At 53.8% G+C, this 19,024-nt stretch overlaps 7 protein-coding genes across 7 annotated transcripts; 2 read left to right on the top strand and 5 right to left on the bottom strand.

Moving 5' to 3' along the window:
• Positions 1 to 1,289: 1,289 nt before the first annotated feature.
• On the bottom strand, positions 1,290 to 2,247 carry MRS44_001702 (uncharacterized protein; the record flags this gene model as incomplete). The annotated part of the gene is made up of 3 exons (XM_046273413.2): positions 1,290 to 1,562; positions 1,766 to 2,013; positions 2,064 to 2,247. The coding sequence occupies 3 exons, from the start codon at positions 2,245 to 2,247 to the stop codon at positions 1,290 to 1,292; spliced, it is 705 nt and encodes a 234-aa protein (XP_046138028.2).
• A 1,598-nt stretch (positions 2,248 to 3,845) lies between these two features.
• MRS44_001701 (uncharacterized protein) lies at positions 3,846 to 5,079 on the bottom strand (the record flags this gene model as incomplete). The annotated part of the gene is made up of 2 exons (XM_046273414.1): positions 3,846 to 4,603; positions 4,662 to 5,079. 2 exons carry the CDS (start codon positions 5,077 to 5,079, stop codon positions 3,846 to 3,848), a joined length of 1,176 nt encoding a protein of 391 aa, XP_046138029.1.
• Positions 5,080 to 5,251: 172 nt separating this feature from the next.
• Positions 5,252 to 6,658, bottom strand: MRS44_001700 (uncharacterized protein; the record flags this gene model as incomplete). Its single annotated transcript, XM_065623796.1, has 2 exons — positions 5,252 to 5,593; positions 6,173 to 6,658. The coding sequence occupies 2 exons, from the start codon at positions 6,656 to 6,658 to the stop codon at positions 5,252 to 5,254; spliced, it is 828 nt and encodes a 275-aa protein (XP_065480215.1).
• An 860-nt stretch (positions 6,659 to 7,518) lies between these two features.
• MRS44_001699 (uncharacterized protein) lies at positions 7,519 to 8,396 on the top strand (the record flags this gene model as incomplete). The annotated part of the gene is made up of 3 exons (XM_046270539.2): positions 7,519 to 7,725; positions 7,784 to 7,855; positions 7,908 to 8,396. The coding sequence occupies 3 exons, from the start codon at positions 7,519 to 7,521 to the stop codon at positions 8,394 to 8,396; spliced, it is 768 nt and encodes a 255-aa protein (XP_046138030.2).
• Positions 8,397 to 8,887: 491 nt separating this feature from the next.
• Positions 8,888 to 10,795, bottom strand: MRS44_001698 (uncharacterized protein; the record flags this gene model as incomplete). The annotated part of the gene is made up of 3 exons (XM_065623794.1): positions 8,888 to 10,078; positions 10,132 to 10,427; positions 10,495 to 10,795. 3 exons carry the CDS (start codon positions 10,793 to 10,795, stop codon positions 8,888 to 8,890), a joined length of 1,788 nt encoding a protein of 595 aa, XP_065480214.1.
• A 3,628-nt stretch (positions 10,796 to 14,423) lies between these two features.
• MRS44_001697 (uncharacterized protein) lies at positions 14,424 to 15,026 on the top strand (the record flags this gene model as incomplete). Its single annotated transcript, XM_046273416.1, has 2 exons — positions 14,424 to 14,560; positions 14,816 to 15,026. 2 exons carry the CDS (start codon positions 14,424 to 14,426, stop codon positions 15,024 to 15,026), a joined length of 348 nt encoding a protein of 115 aa, XP_046138033.1.
• Positions 15,027 to 15,971: 945 nt separating this feature from the next.
• MRS44_001696 (uncharacterized protein) lies at positions 15,972 to 18,917 on the bottom strand (the record flags this gene model as incomplete). Its single annotated transcript, XM_065623793.1, has 3 exons — positions 15,972 to 16,293; positions 16,353 to 18,448; positions 18,891 to 18,917. The coding sequence occupies 3 exons, from the start codon at positions 18,915 to 18,917 to the stop codon at positions 15,972 to 15,974; spliced, it is 2,445 nt and encodes an 814-aa protein (XP_065480213.1).
• Between the last annotated feature and the right edge of the window lie 107 nt (positions 18,918 to 19,024).

Raw genomic sequence — 19,024 nt, 5'->3', positions numbered from 1 at the left:
GGCGTCTAGGGCTCATGCGAGCTGCCGGTCTAACTAGCCAATGCTTTGCAGGTTCTGGCGACGTTGGCGGAGGCGATGGACCCGACTGCCCGAGGGAAGGAAAGAATTTTTCCTGGCGTCTCAGGATGAGGAGTTGGGGAGGGAAAAGGACGAGGTTGACGAGGGAAGGGAAGAGGTCCATGTATCGAAGCTAGGCCGTTCCATGGGCCGACAGCTGGTTCAAACCAACCAGGAACTGCCTGGGAACCGCCCAAGCCCAAGCTACAGGGGTCATTCTGCCGCCGAGGAGCTGCTACGGGGACCTGTTCACACCCTGCAAGAGGCCCTGGTTCATCATGGGCTTTTTTCCCAGCCTCGAGGCCATGGATTGCTCGGCTGTTGCAAACCCTCGGCGTTTCCTCCTACAAATGTATACACTTTACGCCGAGTACGTAGCATCAAAGAGATAGCCAAGGAATCATGGGCACTAGCATGGGTCTCAAACTCGCCTGGCTAGAAGCAATTTTTCTTTTCCTTGGATTTCAGGCTGGGGATCGCTGGGCTGACCAGGCTGTGCTGAGAATCAAGCAGGCTGGGGGCGGGGCGGCGTCACCATCTTCTAGCTACGCTCCGGGACCCAAAAATGCGGGTGGCTGGCACACGGAGCCACGGAACGGGCCCGGGTCCAGTTCAGGCAAGACATGGGCACGACGGGAGGCGGGAGGCTGCAAGGAACGGATAGCGACTGCAACAATGTCACGGCGAATGGACTTGAGGGCAATTCATTCATGATTGTACGGATACGGTGTAGCAGGGCAAATCTGGAAACAATGGAGATGCGACCTCATGCTGCATGCCCTCGTGTACGACAGTTACAGCTGAGCCAATGTCTGGCAGCTGATATTCCCGATCAAGTCCCCTAATGCATCCAGGCCGTTGGCGCGCGCGGACGGGATGGCCCGGCCGAACTCTGTCTTGACTGACATCCATCCATTCACACACACATTCACTTAACATTGCAGCAATGACAACGTGTCAAGAGGCCAGGCGAGGACAGAACAAGGCAATTCTTCAATTGCCGAATCTTGCCCGTCATTTAATTACTCCGTTGCACAAATTACAAAGGGTCGGGCTGACATCATGCCCAACCACCTCTATTGAAAAAGCCACTCAGCCATCACTGCATGCCGTCACCCGTGGCCGTCAACGGCTTGTTTGATTGATGGACCGTTTTGACTCCTGCCACAGGGCACAGCTCGTATTGCGCGGTTGCCGATAAACTTTCTGTCAAGACGACGCCCTGTGCCCACTCAAACCTTAGGCTCGGTAGCAGCATACTGGGCCCTCGCGGTCTTGATGACATCCTCCAGGCGCTTCCTGTACTTGTCATCGCACTTGTCAAGCCTGCTGTTCACCTCATCCAGGAGCTTGGTAATCTCCTTCTGGTAGGGATCGATTAGCCTACCAATCGATGGGCTGAGCGGGAACTGCTTGATGCGATCGGCCTTGTCACCAAGCATTCTGATGATGACCGCCTGCGAGTATCTCGTCTGGAACGCGTTAGATTGGCCATGGGGAGGGGACTTGAACGATAAGTACTGCGTTAATGGACCTGCAAGTTTCTTTCTGCTCCTGCTCGTCAAACGCTTCGACATTGCCGTCGACGTTCGCCTTGTTAATCTCGGTGAGGCCGTCAGCCAGGGTTCAGAAATCAGAATACAGGTCCTATTGCCTATTAGCAGTGCCTCTCTTTTGTTCACGAGATGCATTTTTAACGCAGATGTACGCTAGACGCGTCGTGTCCGAGGATCACCATCCTATCGATGGCAGTCCTGAGATCATATGACAGCACTGCGACCTCGTCAAAGTCGTCGGATGTTTTCTCTGGAGACGGCACAGCAGAGATGGCGGATACCCCCAGGGCTGCAACGAGAAGAGCGAGCTTTGTGATGTGCGTTTTGTTGGATGAATCAAACTTGATGGTGTCGAGCTGAGTGATTTGATCAAGTCTAAACGATACGACGTAGACATCGCCTTTTATAACAAAGTTGGAGGTATTAAAGCTCGTATATCGATCCAACAACGTAGGTTGTCCGAATCAGTGGATATGTCTCTTTTTGCGTTTCCCGTGTCTTTGACCTTAGCCAAAGGGCCGAAGTCCTCGGTACTACCATTCCGCACTCCGAAGCAGGTGGTTATAGGATCCGCAGCGGGAAGATCGTTGGTCTTATGATGCCCTTGTGTCGACAGGGCTGTTCTTCTCCACATGAGGATAGACAGGCAGTCAGCCAACCGTAATTCAGATTTAAACATATAGCTGAGTATATAGGACAGGCAATTCCTCAACGCTTCCAGCAGTTAATGCATGAGATGTTGCAAACCTATTGGTAACCGCAACTCTGTGGCTTGTGTAAACACCAATATCCATAATAGAACGGACAAGGCCCTCCAGCAACACCCATGACAAATCTTGTAAAACAACTGCTGCAGAACCTCCACTCCCGATCGAGTTGAGTAATCTTCAAAGAAACAAAGCGTCTATATCCGTGTACTCACTCGTCGATCAGGGTCCATTGCCGTCACTAATGACGGAACAATCTCCGCCAGGACTGCGGAAACTGACACCAAACTTGACGGAACGAGGGCAAGAATGAGCTGAGCGGGGGATCCGAGACACGCGCCTCGATGTGATGAATCTGCGACATCAAATCCACCGTAACTGAGAACTTCCCCCCTCCACATCTGACTGAACCCCCACGATGCGAGAGTAGCATCAGCAGGCATGCAGCCGTCGAGGACGATCCGCATCCTCTCCACGAAACACGGGATGAGTGAGGGGCCGTGGAATTGTCCCTTGTCTCCTCTTCCTGACTCGGATCTCGTCAAAAGTTGCAAGAATTGGAGCTGTGAAGTATGCCGAGCCACTACTGTGGGTAGATGCCTCGCAAGTGTTGTTTGCCAAGTACACATAGAGTCAATTGTCTGCTGGGCATTGAGGTGAGTGAGAGCAGCTGGTGTCAATCTGCATAAGTCAGGTAGCCACCACTCGACAACCTGCAGAAATGAGGGGAAGTCAAAGCAACCAACAGCTCATACATGTCGTCGTCTTGACGCCGGTGTTAGTAATATCTTATCAGATCCTACTGATCTTCTCCACCTATGCAGGAATCACACCCAACGGCAGTTACGATTATGTCAATGGACGTGAGCTCCTGCCATATGCCGGTTGACAGCCACCTCAAAGCCACGCCACATGAAGTACCCCCTTCACACTCCAGATATCACCACAGTGTTCAAACAGGTGCAAAAAAATTCACAAAAATGTAGAAAGGGCAAAAAGAAAGCTGATGGGCACTGGGAGGTTGCTCCCGCCAGGGCTTGAACCTGAGACCTTCGCATCACCGATATTACAGTGTAAACTGAAGTATTAGTACGACGCTCTAACCAACTGAGCTACGGAAGCCGATCAGCTGTGGCGAACCTGGTGTTTCGCCGTTGTTTTTCCGCTCCCGGGAATGAAGTTATATAGGTGCGACTTCCGAACATGGAAGAACTGGACCCAAGGTTTTCTTGACATTCCAGGTGTCATGAGCATGGGCGTCAACCCCCATGCTCACCCGGTGCGCATTTCTTTAGATCTTCGTGGGTGGCCTCAACTGCCTAGCTCGCATGACCTCGTTCCAACCACGAAAAAATCTCCATGTTGATGCAGGTTGGGAAACATCGGCCCATCATTTTGATGCGGTATCCGCTTAAAACCATTCTATTCATGATACCCAAACTCCATGAAATCCACCGATTCCCATCTATCCATAAGAAAATAAACATGCAACCCCCCACGCTCAGTACCAGGACCCCACGTTCCATCAAGTTTTGGTCGGGTCTGGTTCTACTATGCTCGGCCGCGGGTAGACCCAGGACCGGGTGCCCTCCCATACTCGATGTCCCGAAGGGGTCAGGAAAACCCACAGACAGAGCAATACGAGCAACATGATGACAATAGCTGCACCCCGAGGCATGCAGACTTGTTCCCTCAGACGGCGGATATACTCGGAAAGACTCACGAATACCCTTTTCTCGTCTGAGTCTAGCTGCAGTCCCTCGTAGTATACCACGTGGGCTTGCAATATCTTGCAGGACGTCATGCCTGGTGTCCCGATGGATTTTGAGACGTCCTTGTCCCGAGTAATCTCTGGCGTGACCGAGATTTTGACACGAGCCCTCGACATCACCCGCTGGCTGTCTGGTCTCCGCCTCCGAAGTCGCTCTTGATGCCGCTGCGCCGCCGCCTTGGAAGATATGTAAGCCTCCTGGCAGAGATTTATTTGGCTCAAACTGAATGGCTCTCCTGGCTGGACCCAGTTGAACGAGAAGATCGCTGGCGCCATCCTTATGTGTACATTGATCCACCCCGCGTAAGCAATCACGTCGTGGAGGGCCTGGTGCAGCTTGCGAACGGGAATCGGTTGATGACCTTGGAACTCTGCGGCGTAGGTATAAGCCGGTAGCAGGAGAGCCAAGGTTTGGGTGCACAGTTCGTCAACCCTATTCCAAAAGAAAGGAGGAATCTGTGCCATAAGATACACCCTGTTCATGTGAGCTCGGAGCTTGGTACGTTTGAATCCTATGGCTGATGTCAGCTTGGTGTTTTCTGAATGTGATGCCACTATCACGCAACACACCTTCTTTATCGCGGAGCGCAGTATCGAACGAGCGCAGCAACTTCTCATGCTCCGGACCGGCGCCAAAAAGCAAAGACTCGAAAACTTTGGCATCGAGAACCTTGAAAATGATGGCTGTGAGAAGGCATGTCCGCTCCGCCTTATCACTGAGTAACCTCCCCCACTTCCCAGCCCGAGCATCGGGGTGAGCCACTAGTTGGACGTATTTGAGGAACATGTTTGAGTACTTTCTTAGCCAAGGAGACACTTTGGGTGCCTCGGTTTTGTTGCTAGGACAAGATGTCCCTTGGGCGAGGGAATAAACATTCTTGAAGAGTGTGTTGAAGTGGCTCTCGTAAAACTCGTCTGGCAAGTCTTCACCAATAAGACTGAAATCGAGGGCAAGACGGCTAGGAGAAAACGACCTTAACTCCTTCATCTCGGGGCGTACAATAACGACAGTCCAATGGATATCCTATATCGAATGTGATTGCTCAGATGCAACGTGTGTGATGACAATTGTTGAAGTGGACGGCGGGTGTAAGTGACGATTGGACAAAGGGGCTTAGGCAAAATGAGTGACAGTAGATGATCGCATTGGCGTCAATCGTTTATCGGAACGAGGAAGATCTGAAAGATGAAGATGTTGTTGATCTCTGAGGGAGAGCGGCGAGAAAGGTGAAGCCAGAGCTTATCATCAAGAGCGAGCTGCTTCGGTTCTTGCTCTTGGGGGTCGTCTCCTTTGTCTTGGAGACATCCTTCTCAAAGGAAGTGTTGGTTCGAGTATCAGGCTCCATGGCAGCGGCGAGGTTGGACAAGTAGAATAAAGAAGCAGCTGTGGCAGTAATTCTAGGCAAGGGGATCAAAGAAGCTCGAGGTGGTGTGGTGAGTGCTGGGCTTCTCTTCTTTGTCCATGGGCGATGGGAGTCTATTATAAGTGCGCCATGCGCTTGCTACAGTACGTAGTATGGAGTCCAACTCCAGATGAAGTGAAGACCCGGCATGCCAATCCTGGTCAGCACGCTGATCGTGCAGGTCTCGGAAGATGGTCCCTGAGGGGCTCAATCAAAGACACAAAGGGCTGTGAGGGTGGGATGGAATGGAGTTTGAGACGCGTCGACATTCCAGAAAGGCATAGCCAGTGCCTGAGCCATGCATGAGAGCGTGGACGTGGATGATCATTGGGAGCACTCGCTGGTGCAAAATACGTAATGCGGCGGGTGCGCACCAGTTGTCACTCGATTCGCGGGACAATGTGGGACAAGGAAGACCAATAGGCCAACATGGGAATTCCGCCCTGTCTTGACCCGCGCCGGCTGTGAATGGTGCAGGTGCTGCTTGAGTGGGTGAATTCGAGGCTTAATTGCTGGCGTTGAGCTTGGGATCGACACCCTTGACGCCTCATTCAAGGGAGAGTGACGCAGCGAATGTTGGTTGTCGACACAAGTTGGCACAAGTTGGTCAGAAGAGGGCAGCTGACTGGCTGCAGACAATTGTGTGAAACCGCCTTTGCCGTTTGTATCTCAGCCTACCTTTTTCCTTTTGTCCTTTTGTCCTCTTGTCCCCACGCCGACATGGACGGGCGTGATACTGTCTGTTGTGCCGCCGGCATCTCCGGCTATGGGGGGTAAGAAATGTCTAGATTCCGGTATACATGCGAAATGGTGCGAGGCACGAACGACCGGAACAAAAGAGCGTGGGTTGAGCCGTTTTGAGGTGGAGGCGAGGATGGGGGTCACCACGTTGGATGACTTGAAAGCCATGACAGCGCATGAGGCACAAGAAGCGCGTGAAACACGAAATGGGCGCAGCAACTGGTAACCATGAGCGCTTCTCCGTGACATGGGCTCACTCTTACGAGCGGCACATGCCTTGATGCTGCTGCGAATCCTCGTGACAGGGAATCCTGCTGCATCTTGTAGTCGAGTTACATCAAGCGTCTGAGGCCCCAAGACTAGCCTAGCAGTAGGCAGTGAGCCAACCTTGGTGTTGGCATGGAGGAATCTCTCGGGTCGCATTATCGCGACATAAAGGGAAAAGGTAAGATTGGTCCTCGTGACGGCCTGTCAATGTCCGTGTCCCTGGATCAAAGGGGAAAAGAGTCCGGTCTTGGTGGTGTATCAATTGAGAATGCCCGGCGTGAAAGAAACGTAGCCGAGTATCAAAGATAGGATTGTTCCTGCGAGGCCTCGGCTAATTGAACAAAGTCGGATGAAACGAGTTTGACAACCCTGGGATGAAGGAGGAGAAGCTCTGCCTTTGCTTCATCTTCATCCACCTCCAGCTAGCACAGCACCTGCCGCTACCCACGACCTGGTCGGTAGCTCCCGTCAGTTCAATGCAGGCACCTGTCTGATCGACGGGAGAGGCTCTGACAAGGAGTTTCCCCACCGTTCACAAGCCTCCAGAATGGGAAACAACTCGAGAGGTGGACTTGGGCCAGGTGTAAGGCATTAAGGCATAAACTTGATGGTCCACTTCTTTCCCGATTGGGTCGCTTGGGGTAAGGCACAACCTCTAGTTTCCTTAGGTCAGCACCCAAGATTTTTTGCGACCTTTGCGCCTCCCAATCTTCAAATCAAACAAGCCGCCTCTCTCCTACTGACGAACCTACAAGCGTCACCTCCTTCGCGACTCCTCTCTCCCTTCTCGATCGAGTCGACTCTTGCCTGGCGCAAAGTCGCAAACGCTTCCTCTACCTGTTGTCGGAAAGAAGTAGTCGACCTACCAATTTCTTGCTCTCGCCCCACCCTCGCACCGCCTCCCACTTCTTTGCTTTGATCATTCAAACTTGCCCCGCGATCCCACATTCGCAAGTCACCTCCCTCACCTGAACCGATATCTCTCGTACGCGCTCCAACGAGAAACCTTCATCACAATGGCCGCCGCTGCGACAGAGACACCCAAGATGGACGAGCAGGTCGACCTCACCACCATCCCCGTTGACCCCAACGGCAAGGAGTCCGCCTCCGATATCAAGGACGACAAGCCCGTCACTGTTTTCCACGACAAGGACAACTTTAACGTCAAGCACCCTCTTCAGAACAAGTGGACTCTTTGGTTCACCAAGCCCCCCAGCGGCAAGGTATGGCGGAACCCGTTATCGACCACCATCGACCCGATACTAATACTGCACGCGATAGGGTGACAACTGGAACGATCTTCTGAAGGAGGTCATCACCTTTGATTCCGTCGAGGAGTTCTGGGGTGTCTACGTAAGTCCGAATCGACACGATAACCTCTCCCGAATCATGCTAACCTTTTTAGAACAACGTTGCCGCCGTTTCTGAGCTCTCCCTCAAGTCCGACTACCATCTGTTCAAGGCCGGTGTCCGCCCCGAGTGGGAGGACCCCCAGAACAAGCACGGTGGCAAGTGGTCCTATCAGTACAAGGACAAGCGAAACATCGACGTCGACCGTCTCTGGCTCCAGGTCATGATGGCCGCTATTGGCGAGACTCTCGAGGACGAGGACGACGGTGAGGTCATGGGCGTTGTTGTCAACGTCCGAAAGGCGTTTTTCCGAATCGGTGTCTGGACTCGCACCATAGGAAAGAGCATTCCAGGCCGAGGCGATGGTGACGTGGCCGGCGGCAAGGGCCGTAGCAATGAGAAGGGTAAGGAGATTCTGATGGCTATCGGCCGTCGATTCAAGGAGGTTCTGGAGCTGCCTGCCACCGAGCAGGTCGAGTTCTCAGGTCACACCGACAGTGCTCACTCCGGAAGCACAAGGGCCAAGGCCAAGCACGTTGTCTAGGGTTATGCGCGATGACGAAAAGGGACGACATTGATTTAGCACGATATCCGATAATGACCATTTCATGCTTCTGACCATCATGGGCCCTACGCAGCGGTGGACGAAAGGACGGCAGGTGGTTGGAGGAGGAAACTCGACGCAAGAAACGAAGTGGCTGGGGGCTGAGATGCGATGCTGGACCAAGACAACCGGTCGTGGCCAGCCCTGGCTCATCCCTGATTTCCTTGGTTCAAGTTTTATACTGGCGTTGCTCGGAGCTCTTTTCTCAGGTGGCAACCATGGAGGTTGAAAAGCCGGCCACTGGGGATATGAAAATAGATAATGTACATTTTGGTCACCTAGGATTCGTTGTGCTTTGATGACTATGTGATTTTTCGTGCTAGATATGATGCTTTCAACGAGCTCCAGCAATGCTCCCCTTAACTATGCAGCTTTATCGTACAAATCTACAACAAGTGGTACAGTATATACAGAGATCTCCCAGTATGCTCTTAGCTTTCATCGCCGCTGATATCATCAGGGAAAATGGACTTGACCAATTGCTTCTTGTTGATCTTGCCCATGGCGTTCCTTGGGATGTGATCGACGATTCGCATCACTTGAGGAATCTTATAGTTGGCTAGGCGATCCTTGAGAGCTCGCCTCATGTCGAGCGCTGACCATTTCTTGACGACTTCATTATCAAGGACAAGGACAGCGCCAACCTTGTGTCCCCATTGACCGCTCGGCACCGCGACAACAGCCGCCTCGGCGACCTGAGGCAGAGACAGCAACTCGCGCTCGACTTCGAGGGCGCTGACCTTTTCGCCGCCAGTCTTGATGATGTCGGCCGACTTGCGGCCCTGGATAAAGTATAAGGGACCGTGAGCCCAGGGTTGAGCGGCGGCGGCAGAGGGGACGGGGCGGCGAACGGCGACGTCGCCGGTCTTGAACCAGCGGCCCTTGCCGTCGGCGTCGTCGACGAATTCACTAGCTGTCGCTTTCGGGTTGCGCCAGTACTCGCGGAAGATGGTCGGTCCACGGAGCTGGATCTCGCCGGAGCGTTCTCGGCCTGTCTCCTGATTGACTTCCTCGCCCTCCTTGATGATCTCTCCTGTGTCGACATCGACCAAACGAGCTTGGACAGATGGCAGGGGCCAGCCGACACTGGCATCGACACGATCGGAAAAGTCGAGGCCGCAGCTTAGTGCCATACCAACCTCGGTCATGCCATATCGCTCGAGGAGGACGTTGCCATGGCTTAGATCCCTCCAAGCTGCCTTGATAGGGGTAGGCAAAGCGGCGGAGCCAGATATGGCGAGGCGCATGTTTTCTGGTGAGATGGCTTTCCGGGAGGCTTCTTGAGCATCAGGGGCGAGGCTCTTGTGACTGGAGAGAAGACGGCTGTAGACTGTGGGCACGACGGTGAAGAAGGTGATCTTGTCCTTGGGAGCCGAGGCATCGTTGGCGGCAGAGGCGAGGAAAGGTGCGGATAGGCGCTTCCAGACAGCGTCGGCATTAAAGGGGAACATGAATTCGATGGTTGAGCCGGCCAGGAGGGGTGTCAGGATGGCGTTAACGATACCGTGGATGTGGTGGAGAGGGAGGACGTGGAGGAGGTGATCGGCCGGGGAGTATTCCCAGGCCTCGAGGAGAGACCGAGACTGTGCTGTCAAGACCGATTGAGGTAGCAGAACACCTTTCTATGCCAGGGGTTAGTATTCGAGTGTTGCAAGTACAGCGCTGTCTGTCTCACCGGCCTGTTTGTCGTGCCTGATGTGTACAGCATCATGCCGGCCTCTCCAGGGTTGGAGTCGCCCAGCTCGACCTTTTCATGACTTCCCCCACCAACATGCTTCTGAAGCTCAAGATGCGCCGGCTTAGTTGTCAGATCCGTCGCAAGCACCTCCTTGGCCTTGGCTGCGAACTTGGCTGAAGAAACGAGAAGAGACGCTTCGCTCTGGTTGAGGATGTACTGAAGCTCCGGCGCAGGAAAGGCTGGAGATAGAGGCACGGCGATAGAGCGCGCAGCCATGGCGGCCAGGAGCGTTACTTTGAGAGGCATTGTCAACTCAGCCGTTATCGGAGCTGGAGTGTCGCAGCGCGCAGACTTGCTCACCTACGTAGTCGTAGCTATTCTCGACCAAGAATGCGATTCGCTCGCCATTGAGGTCCTCCTTGCCCGCAGCTACGGACAGGTGGTCGCGGGCGCGGCGCACGTCGCCGAGCAGCTCACCATACTTGAAGGTGCGGCCGGAGAGGGAGTGGACGACGGCCTTGGAGTCGGGATCATGGTTTGCGACGGCTTCGAAGAGCGGTAGGCGGGGTAGCGTTGACACCATTCTGCAGGCAGGACGGAGGGTGAGGAAGGGGGAGTATGATGCCGGGCGCCGAACGGCGAGTGTGCGGAGGAGCGACATGGTGACGGTGAGGTCCCGAATCGCCGGGATTGCGACAAGGGTTCGGTTCCAATGTCAAGAGGTGGGATGCGACGGTCAATTCGGATGCCGAGGAAGAGAGCCGGCAGGCAGAGAGAGCTCAGGAAGCTAGGGTACGACACCGAGGCCGAACCGGCGGCGCATTTGCCCAGGGGGGTTAGGATGGGGGGTTGATTGTCGATCTGCGAGCCTGATGTCCAAATTGTTTTTGGTGATGGAGGTTTTGAAGCTCCCTCCCCCCATCCATCCCATGTGGGATCCAATTGTTGGTGACGTCGGGTAGCGGCCCGGCCGAGTGTGCCGTCCTCCCCGGAGGTACGTACCCTGTGACAGGACACAAGATGCCGTCCTGTGTCTTTTTTTCTCTCTTTCATCTGTACTTTGAATCCTCGGGTACGAGACCAATCAGCTCCCGTCGCCGAGTTTCTAAATCCAACCCGCGCCGGCACTTGAGGTGTTGCGTCCGCGGCGGTCGTTAGGCTGAGTTGAACGCTCATCTGCAATGCGACACAATCCAATGTGCATCCGCATGCATGGATAGTAAGAGGTAAAAAAAAGTTGTTGAGCATGAATATACAAACAAGGTGTCTAAATTGCCACTGTATTTAACACGGACCTCCCCTGTTCTGTTGATGCCTGTCGGCGGTACGGCTAGTTGCAGAAAACAAAGTTTGGAGCTGCTTGTCTTGCTACCTTGTCTGCGTCTCAAGTCCAGTAAGGATTCCATCGAGGGGAAACTAGGAGACATGATATGATAGTGGGATCCGAAGATCCGAAGGCTTCATGCTGGTCGAGTTTAGGTGTATTGTAGATTTGACGCCGTCCCGGGTAGGATGTGTGAGTCCCCTCTCAATACCTCCATATTACCTTGGTACCCAAAGTTGTAGAACACGGTAGTCAACTTAACAAGGTGTACACATCAGAAGGAAAACTGTCATGAGCAAACTCAATAAGCCTTGAAGCCGGGTTTCGGGCAATATAAATAAATAACAAGTATGGTTAACACGAACCAACCATCTTCCCCGCTCCTATCGTGGTCAGAGATCACAACCGCAAAACCAATCATGAAGCTCTGGGCCATCTTCTTGGGCGTTACCGCATTCTTCTCCATCGGTTTAACCGTCTCCGTCGGTCCCACGCCATTGTTTTGCGCGTCAGCTACCGACTACTGCAGAGTGGGTGAGAGTCCATCCATGTGCGAGTGCTGCGGAAGTCACGTTGTACGTATCATCCAGCCGCAAAATGTCGACTAGGCCGCTAACCAGACCGACCTCTAAAGATGACCTGTGTGGAAAGAAAGGCCATTGGCTTGGAGAGATGGTACCCTGACGATCCCAAGTGTACGTCCTTTTTTTGATCAACCCCAGAATGCCCGGCCCGAGATTGGGTATGAATGCTAACTGATTGTGTCTAGTGAACGGTTGGTATCTCAGGGCTAAGCCGTGCCCTTTGCATCCATCGATAGTGAGTTGTATTGATGGAGAATGTAACCCAGACGCAGAAGGCTCTTGACCGGCAAGAGGATTTCCCTACATCACTCCGGAGGTTCTGGCTGGCAAAACTGTAATGTTGTCAAGTTTGAGTCTTGAAAGGGAACCTAGTATCTTGACGGCACATCTTGACCGGACGCACTTCCAGGGATAGCAATTGGTTATTTTTAATAACACCGCTTTTACTCTGATACCAGGTATCCAAGTTATTGAGTCAACTCGGCTCTGCATCATCGACGAAGCAGTTGCTTCATCTTGCATATACGGCAAAAAAGATGACTCTCATCCCGCCACATCATTCGCAGTTGCCGTTGAAGAAGTTCGTCGCAGTCCAAGGTTAAGACGGGCTAGAAACAGTGTCAGGAGATGATTGGATCATGGAGGAGGTGTGGGTGATTGCCTCTCTCAACTGTGCATGTTGAAACACCCTGCACCATGCTGCGTGTGCCTGTTTACCAGGATGACGGAACTAGCAGAGCTAAAAGCTTCACCCGAACAGGAGCGGTCAGATGTCAAAGCGATTGGGTTCCCGCTGACTGGTTCCGCCCGTGGTCTCCCGGACTAGACGGGCCCGCCTCGTGCTGGCGTTGTCAAGTTGAAAAGGCCGTGGACCGGGGGAAATGCTAGTGGCAGGTTTGGGCCTCCTGTCGTGGCAGTCAGTCATTTGCATCCATCCATTCCAGGGTCGTCCCGACAGTTTAGCTTGTACAGCTGTCACGGAGCGGAGAGAGAGGACAAAGAAAAAAGATACACGAGAGAGCCATGCTTCCCGGCATCGTCCTGGACCGGACCCCCGTACTCGGTACCTACCTGGGCCGCCTCATGCAGGCCGTGGCTTCACCGCTCAACGGGGGCGGTCAGGGCGTCGGGCGACCCAGCTGGCTGGATGTGCATCCCCGAGTAAGTAGATTGGCGGCTGATCATTTGCTGGATTGGACGGGGGGCAGGGGTTGGTTTCTTGGGTTCAGAGGCCCGCGGGCGAATCAAAAGTCATCCGCCACAGGAAGGGAACAAGTCGAAAAGACGGTAAATGGGAGAAAAGCTGGCGGGTTGCATCCCCGCGCTTTAGAAGCCGAAAACGAACGTTTGCAGAAGCCATCTCTTTCCGCCTTTGCAAGATGCAGTTTGACCTCCTCATGCAGGATGGAAAGCAAGGGGTTACTTTGGTACCTGTGTGCCTGTGCCTTGTGCCTGTCTTGTCTCTGCCTGCGTGCGCAAGTGTACGCGCGCTTGTTGCTTTTGTGCTTGCTTGTGCATATCCATCCCAGAAGTGAAGTGTAGCTCTCACCGACTTCACACCGAAAACGGCCAATCTCTACCAGCTTTGAATAATCCTCACCCGCTGAGAGGAGTCAGTCCCGTCGTCGGGTCTGACTTGGGTTGCCGTTGTCACAGTCACAGTCACAGCCCAGCCCAGCCCATCGCAGCCCGCCGCCACTCTCACCAAGCAAGTAGCGGCGTGCCGTCCAGCCCAAGCCAAGGTTTATTAAGAAACCGCCTTATTTTGCCCCCTTCCCTGCCCGCCTCTTTTCTCTCTTCCTCTTCCCTACTTAATTCTCTTTGCTTGCTGCATCATCCCGCGTCGTTTTTCTTTTTTGTTTTGCCATTCCATTGTCACGTCACGTTTAAGAAGTGTGCGTGGCTTTGTTGGGGCAAACTTATAAATTAAAGAGAGAAAAAAAAGTCTTGCTCTCATCCGTTCATCCATTCCGACCTCTCTCTTCCACCCAACCTCTCTCTGTATTGCCCACCCAGGCCCATCCATTCATCCACATTGGTCGGCTCCGACTCCGCTACTCTTTCTCTCGTGGTGTTTCTGCAACTCTCTCAACTCAATTCCTTCATCTGCGCCAACGTTTGATCTCATCGTCGACAACTCAATTCGGCCAGCCTACGGAAAACCTTGGCAGAGCCGCAAGAACCGAAGCCCAGGACGTGACGTGGTTTTTCTTCCCGGTTACTCTCAGACCGCTGCTCGCTTGCATCTCACCTCATGTTTCGACGATACGCGCTCGGCTTTTCGAGCGTCGGACGACAGCTCTCTACCATGAACTCGGGAACTCCTGTCGAGGACACCATCCGGGCCAAGGCAAGTCTTGTCTTTTGTTGTTGTAAGCGTAATGTGCTCAGTTGCTGACCTCATTCCAAAGATCACCGCCGCCTTTGATCCTCAGACACTAGAGATCTACAATGACTCTCATCTGCATGCTCATCACAAGCCCATGCAAGGCAGCACCTCCAGCGAGACCCACTTCCGGTAAGAGTTTCTTGTCTTGTTGTCTGAGTCTCCGCCTTCTCCCGGAGTGATTCATCTTCACTCTGTTTTCCTGGTGGCATCGTCTCATTCTTGCCGCCGTCCCATGGCCTCGTTTTACATGTACCTTGTCCTTCCATGGATGTTTCCATGCCGCCTATCCCCGGACCCTCTCTCACACCACCGCCAACCCAACCCTGCATCAACATCAACCCCTGGTTCAAGCTAAAAAAGATGCATGCTGCTGACACGTGACAGACTTGTCATCACATCCGACGCTTTCACCTCCAAGATGCAGCCCGCCCGCCACCGAATGGTCTACGCCCTGCTGCGTGACGAGATGGCCCTTGAGGGCGGAATCCACGCCCTGCAGCTCCGCACCATGACCCCCGAGGAGGAGGAGCGCCACAAGGCCAAGAAGGAGGCCGAAGCCAGGGCGGCCGCCGCCGAGGAGGAAGCTGAGACCTGAACGTCGACAAAGTAATGATTCGACAATGATGACTCTTCTAATGATTAAGGATTATGGATTACGACTGAAGCTGAACTGGACCGGAACTCAAAAAACAACACCAGAATGTTGAAATGCACCAAACCAACCAACCAACCGATGAAACCAACCAACCACACAGGGGGAAAACATCGAGGGCGAAAGATCACAGTCGAGATGGGCAGCGAAGTCGTTCGTGCCACGGAGTTTTAGGATGGATCAAGAGAAAAACAAAAGATTGCAGGATACCCCGTGCATGAGACACGCTTAGGAGGAACGGCGATTTGGAACAGGCGAATTCTCCTTTTTTTCTTCTTTAATCACCCCAAGATCGAGACAACCCCCAGGTTTTTCTTTTGAAGCAAACCGCCAAAAGCTCCCCGGGAGCTCTCGAATCCTGGAACAAAGTTGCCAGCCAGTCAACTTAATTAAGCCAGGCCACAGTCGAGCCAAGCTAGCTTACCATAGACATGTTGCCCACGCACAATAGACAGTTCTTTCCGCCAAAGAGTCGCCTCGAAATCTGGTTTTCTTTTCACTCAACTACCTATAGGATACACTTCTTGGCCTCGCTTTTCTGCGACTGGATATACATCTCGCCTATTTTCTCCGCCACTTACACTCCACGGCGTGCTAATAAACCATGACAGTTCAAGATAAACGATTCCCCTGGGTATCAGTTCAACACCAACACAAGACCTGACCTCGGAACGCCGGCACTAAACACCTTGCATGTCAAAAACACTCATAGCAGCTCCATGACGCCTCAAACATGTGCAACAAACCTACTCAAACCGACTACTGCTCCGCGTACTACGCGCATCCGCCCCGTTCAACGACCTCCTTTTGAAATGCTCCCTGAGCCTTGCGCGCTCCTCGGCACTGCGCCCACCCGGCGTCGTGCTGAGTCTGCTCGAAGAGAGTCTCTCAAAGTACTGCGACGTCCGAGGCGCCCGCGATCTTGTAGATGGCGTCGCGATGGTAGACGGCGGCGCCATGGACGTTCTGGGGATCTGAGGTGAGGGCGGGGCAGGAGCCTGAGTCAGAATCTCTCGGGGACGCGATGAGACCAGTGGTGGCGACTGGGTTGGGGTTTCCCGGGGACGCGATGAAAATGGTGGTGGCGCTTTCACGATGGGCCTTCGAGGCCTGGAAGCAGACGGTAGTGCCGGCGCTGCCATCGCCCTTTGCTTCAGCCCTGACCTGTCCGAGACCTTGGATGACGGCTGTCGCGGAGCCGGTTTCGACACTGCGGGAGTTGCCGGCGCATCAATATCCATGGCTCCGTCGATGCTCAAAGGGGCAGACTGCTTTGAACCCGCACCTCCTTTGTTACGCCAGCGCTGAGACACTTTGTCAGACGGGGCACTGGGATTCGACACGACATCATCATCGTTGTCAGATTCTGACTCGTGATCCGAGCTCGTGTATATGCTAATGTCATCGGCCTTCATCATGGTCATGCTCGCCTTGGCCACCTCCTCGGGGTAAGACTTGAGGATGAAGCTGAGGTTGCCCCGGTTCACCACGTACTGGCTGTAAGTGGGCTTCTCAGACAGCTTGTTGAACCACTCGATCGCGACTAGGGTCTTTTGCTTGTCCTTCGCACTTTCGACGTACTCCTTGTAATCTTCTGTGAATGCACGGATGAAGTCGTCATACAGATAGTCCCTGAGTTTCTTCCGTCGACGGAGCCAGTTGAGATAGACACAGGCGATAACGAAGCTCATTTTGGTACCTGCTTCCTTCCGGCCCCAGTCGTCCTCTGCGAACAATGGATAGTGGTGGAGGAAGACTTCGTACGGTTCCTTACTTGCTGAAGGACCAATGCACAGTGGCGGACAGACCTTGCTCTGTGACCCCTGACGACCATTCACCTGCACGGGCGAGGTTTCCACCTGGGGTTGAGCGTCTGATTGTTGCGCAGCGACTGGTTTCTGGCTACTTCGTTTCATGGGGGTTTTTGCGCTCTGGTGAACTTTGGGTGCTTCAATGGATTGCATGATAGATTCACCTTCCTGATTCGAAGGGCCCGCCACCGGTGGCTCATCATCCGATCGCATTGATTCATTGCCGTCGTGATCGGACTCGTTCTCCTCAATGGATTGTATGACAGAGTCCTGTGTCGCAGTCGCTTTCAGAGTGGCAGTGGCAGGGATTATCGAGTCGGACGATGTTGGGATGGAGCTCTCGACAGTCGCAAATGTCTTTGTTGCAGGGAGGCGGTTCGGCATATGATGGACCTTTTTCTCCGTATCCCCGACATTGATGCCTTTAAATATTCGCCGGGATTGCCGTTTTTTGGTGGCAGCAAGTTCTTGACATGTCTCCCTTGGGGCAACGACAGTGTTTGGAATAATAGGCTGGGTGGGATTAGACGGTTGCGCACATGGCGGTGTGGCCATTGGCTTGCTGGAAATCGGCATAGGAAACGGAGCAGTTGGTTCGAGGCGAGCTGCTGTCCGATTAACGGGGGCGCCGGGTTGCGGCATGCCCTGGGGGATCTCGGTTTCTAATTCGTTATCGGATTCGTCCTCAGACGGTTCAGAAGGACAGGGCCGTTTTGGGGGAGGGTCCCGAGCTGCCTTGGGCGTTTCTTGAATCATCGAAGACTGGACCGTCGTTGTATTGATGGCCACATGAATCGACTTGGAGGGGCCAGGTCGAGTGGGAGATGGCCCCCAGGAGATTTCTCGTTCGGGCGACGATTGTGCTGACTCCTCCGAGTCCTCCCTTGGTGTATTTGTGATGCCATTGCGCATGCGCTTGCTACTCGTAGATGCCACGACACTTCCATTTCGTTTTCGCGACTTTGGCGTAGAATTGTCGATAGCTGCTTTCTGGGCCGTGTAGGCCTCCTTCACCGTCTGCAAGACATGCCCCGGGACATGCGCAAGCCCATGAGGCGTATTTTTCAGGTCGACCGCCCAGGAATCCGAGTCCTCCAGTAGCTCCTTCTGATCCCGCGGGATGTTCGTCAAATTGCGTCGTCTGAAGAGGTCGGTGACGTCCTCCGGAGGGGACGAGGTAAAAGACATTCGCCCGACAGATTGCCCGACGCCGCTGGCGAAGGGCGTTACATCTGCTTTACCGTGATACTCGATGAAAGGGAAGCGAGGAGATGCAAGACAATCGGGACAATCGACGGATAGGGGCGGACGGTATTCGGTTGCAGTGATGCGCGGGAGAGGTGAGAGCGAAGATCGCGACAGGCCTTGGCTCGTCGCGACAAGGGATTTGCCTCGATGACGCTCAAGAGAACTCTCGGTGCGAAACAAATAGAAGGGTACGGACGGATATGTAGCGCGACGCGACGGGTAATTTTGGGCCGCGTCGTCGGAATCTGCGGGGTCTGGTTGGGGAGGGAGCCCTTGCGTGGCAGGCTGGCTCGTGCTTGATCGGGGCTAAGTACTCGGTACTTGAGTGGGCTCCCAGGGTGGCGGTGAAGATAGGGTCGTATTGTATCGGGTACTCCCAAGCCGTTAGCGCCTGTCGCTGCCTACCAGGGTCTGACGCCATCACGCATCCAACTTGGACGCCCCAAGCTTGCTCTTGACCTTTGAACTTGACGACGCACAGCCGTGATTAGCTGCGCGGGACAGCATTCCTTAGGCGCCCGATGGACGCTGCTGCTGCTCTTTCGTCATCTTGCCGAGCTTGACTTGCCTGTCTCAAACTCCAACCCGTCTATGCGACACACGACGTTAGCCTGGCGCCGTCCCGTCTCCCAAGCCCAAGCCCTTGCCGGTGTCCTTGCTTCCCCACGACGTCCTCACCGATCAGCGAACCCTGAAGATCGGCTGTGTCTTGCGGTGGCTACTTTCCAGTGACGAGGTGTTGACTTACTCTTTGAAACATCTTCGAGGCCACCATGCTGCCGACATCTCGAGCTTGCTTATGACGATAACGGGCAAACGTCACATGGAATGAGTCCTGGGCTTCCAGGGCCTTGCAACTGACGATTGTTTTGCTGTTGTTTA

This window comes from Fusarium solani (assembly GCF_023522795.1).
Source record: "Fusarium solani strain SB1 chromosome Unknown bctg00000000, whole genome shotgun sequence".
Lineage (NCBI taxonomy): Eukaryota > Fungi > Ascomycota > Sordariomycetes > Hypocreales > Nectriaceae > Fusarium > Fusarium solani.
The sequence above is the reverse complement of the archived record's forward strand: the minus strand, read 5'-3'. Positions and strand labels throughout refer to the sequence as shown.